Genomic DNA, 3563 nt, shown 5'->3' with positions numbered 1-3563 from the left:
CTAGTTGGGATGGGGTCTAAGAGACACGTTGATGATTTAGATGAAGAAATCACTGCGGTCAGTTCTTGAAGAGAAATTGGGGAGAAGCAATCTAAATATATATTAGGTTTTACAGCTGTGTTTGAGGTTAGATAGGTACTATCTGAGGACAGGAGGTCATGAATTTTGCCTCTAATAGTTAGAATTTTGTCGTTAAAAAAACTCATAAAATCATTACTGCTAAAGGCTGATTTGTGATATTGGGCTTTATAAATAAAATTGATTGATTGATTGATTGAAGGGCTAAAGGAATACAAGGCTCAATAGAGCTTTGACTCTCAGTCAGCCTGGCTACAGTGCTGAAAAGAAACCTGGGGTTGTTCTTGTTTTCTTCTATTAATGCTGAGTAATAGTTTGCTCTGGCATTGCGGAGGCCCCTCTTATACGTTTATCCATTTGTCTCATACTGATGAACGTGATGTCTCAAGTATGCTTTGGGGACATTTCTTCTCATTTGGCACAAATGTCCACTTTGACTTATCAGTGATCTGATCAGAATTTGGTGGTCAAAGGTCAAAAGTCACCATGACCCCGCATCCATCGCATTCTCATGAAAGTGATATCTAAAGTTGAGGATCTTGAGGGATTTTTTTCTTAATTTGGCACAAACATCCACAATGAGGCACTGATGATCTGACTACATTTTGGTGGTTGTCAAAGATGAAGGTCACTGTGACTCTGAACTTGATATCTTGAGTATACCTTGAGGTAATGTCTTTTAATTTGGCACAAACTTCCACAAACTGTAACTGAAACTTGATGGGTTCACAGAGGCGGTGATTCTGGTCTGTTTGTTTATACACAGTGTTGTGTAGTAAACAACATGCAGCTCTGACAGTAAACATTATCATTATATAGCTTCAGGTTTTGAAGTTGTAAATAACTAACAACATGTCATAACAGGAAACAGGTGCATGTTTTTATTTACAGATAAGCATCAGTGACATGTCGGCTGTGATTGTTTTTCTGTGCAGATCACGGCTCTGAAGATCAAATACAACCCGTTCGCTAAGGCCTTCCTGGACGCCAAAGAGAGGTGAGACTGTCAGGGACTACTTTCAGCAGTGGATTGATACATGTGATAAACCCATAAACTAATAACAGTGCAGATTACTGCTGATACTTTGAGAGGAGAGTGTGACACTTAGCGCTTAGCGTTTTTCACTAGGATAATAGGTGAAGTTAGCATTAGCAGGTGATTAGAGAGTCATTATTAGCCTCAGGTGTCACTGTTTGGAGAGACCATGTCAAGTGACTCACACACACACACACACACACACACACACACACACACACATACACACACATTTATACACACACACACACACACACCGTGTTATATGGCGTTTTATTTATCCACCTCAGGAACCCGGGTGGGCGGAGCTTAGCAGAGTCATCAGAGAGTCGTGTTGGGATTCAGCCCTGTGAGTCTGAACATGTTTATCTTATTCTTATTCCTCTCACACAGTAATTCATTTATTTATATAAATAAATAATCATATACTGATACTAACAATTATATGTATACACAAAATATATAAACAATATAGAATATATACAAAACGATTTATACAGTTTAAATCCAGTCTGTTTGTTGTTTGTTTGTAAACGGTGTGTTTAATTAATTATAACTGTATCATGATGAACCTACCAATGCAAAAGTGTCAGTGTTTATATTATATGTATTTTTATATTTTACATTTATATACAATAGAAAGAAGTATATATATGTGTTTTTATACTGATTATATAACTTGCCAAAAATGTTTCTAATTATTAGATTGAAGATTTTAAATATTTTGTCGTTGTTATTAAATTGAACATTGGTTTGTAAGGAATATATATCTTTATTATTATTACAGTATATTTAAAATATAATTTTCTGGATACAAAAATACACAATAAACAGAGTGCAGGTAAAATCCAGAAAAATAAAACACGTTTCTTTACTGCAGTTTTTGTTTTAACACTTTAATTTAGAAATATATAACTGTAGTAAAATGTTAAAATGTTTGTTTCCAAATGTTTTTTATGTATTCATGTTTTAATCATGTTAAATATAAATATATATATATATATATATAATTTTATTCTAATATTCAAAAGACATTTTTGAAAACAAATTACTAATTTCAGTTTGTAATTCTTATATGTAGAAAAAAACTGTCAATCGTTAAGATTAGAATTAGAAATTAAAGTGTATTAATTATATTGATATTATATATATATTGTAGGAAATATTGATTGTTACATAATTTAGAATTTATTCTGTGGCAGCATTTATTAAATAAATGCTCGCCGAAATTCTCCACCATTACATATGTAAATTTTGATTTGATTAATATATATATACATATATATATATATATATATATATATGTATATATGTATGTTGTGTGTGTGTGTGTCTGTCTGTCTGTCTGTCTGTCTGTCTGTCTGTGTGTGTGTCAGGCTGGTCTCTGTGCTCGGCAGGAGGGGGTGGAGCTTTTCCTTATGGCAGCAGCCTCCCGCTGACATCCCATCATCACCACGGTTACAAACACCACGGTTACCCCGGGCGACACACACCTTACCCCACCACCTACCTGCCGCACCGCACACACTCCTCAGGTGACTCCATGTGTGTGTGTGTGTGTGTGTGAGGGTGTACTTTCCTTTATATACATGTATTCACATTAAATATAACAAAGCACATTTATCTATGAGATGAATTAAACAGACATTTAAAAGCATTTTTATACAAACATTACAGCTTCATTTACTATATATACACATGTAACATAATGTATGTATATAACATACATTTATATTTAAATTATGAATATACATATTTATATATTTATTTATTTGCATATACAAGCATTAACATATATCTATATACATTATATACAGTATTTAAACAAACCCTGACCTGCATTTATTTATATTTTATATAAAAACATTTATTCACATAAATACATACTGTAAATACAAACATTAACATACATTTATACACATATACATTTAGAGTATATATACTAACATCAACATACATTTATACACATATACATTTAGAGTATATATACAAACATCAACATACATTTATACACATATACATTATGAGTATATATACTAACATCAACATACATTTATACACATATACATTTAGAGTATATATACTAACATCAACATACACTTATACACATATACATTATGAGTATATATACTAACATCAACATACATTTATACATTTAGAGTATATATACTAACATCAACATACATTTATACACATATATTATGAGTATATATACTAACATCAACATACATTTATACACATATACATTTAGAGTATATATACTAACATCAACATACATTTATACACATATACATTTAGAGTATATGTACAAACATCAACATACATTTATACACATACATTTAGAGTATATATACTAACATCAACATACATTTATACACATATACATTTAGAGTATATATACAAACATCAACATACATTTATACATTTAGAGTATATATACAAACATCAA

General features: G+C 31.3%; 1 protein-coding gene across 1 annotated transcript in view; it reads left to right on the top strand.

The window, feature by feature from the left end:
• Positions 1–3563, top strand: part of tbx19 (T-box transcription factor 19) — a 38830-nt gene that overhangs the window by 30568 nt on the left and 4699 nt on the right. Inside the window, exons 6-8 of the mRNA XM_050065947.1 lie at positions 1014–1075; positions 1405–1463; positions 2491–2649. Of these exons, the coding sequence (XP_049921904.1) occupies positions 1014–1075; positions 1405–1463; positions 2491–2649 (280 nt within the window). The remainder of the gene's footprint in view (positions 1–1013; positions 1076–1404; positions 1464–2490; positions 2650–3563) is intronic.

The sequence above is a fragment of the Epinephelus moara genome, chromosome 16, assembly GCF_006386435.1.
Source record: "Epinephelus moara isolate mb chromosome 16, YSFRI_EMoa_1.0, whole genome shotgun sequence".
Classification (NCBI taxonomy): domain Eukaryota; kingdom Metazoa; phylum Chordata; class Actinopteri; order Perciformes; family Serranidae; genus Epinephelus; species Epinephelus moara.
This window is presented reverse-complemented; position numbering and strand designations above follow the sequence as displayed.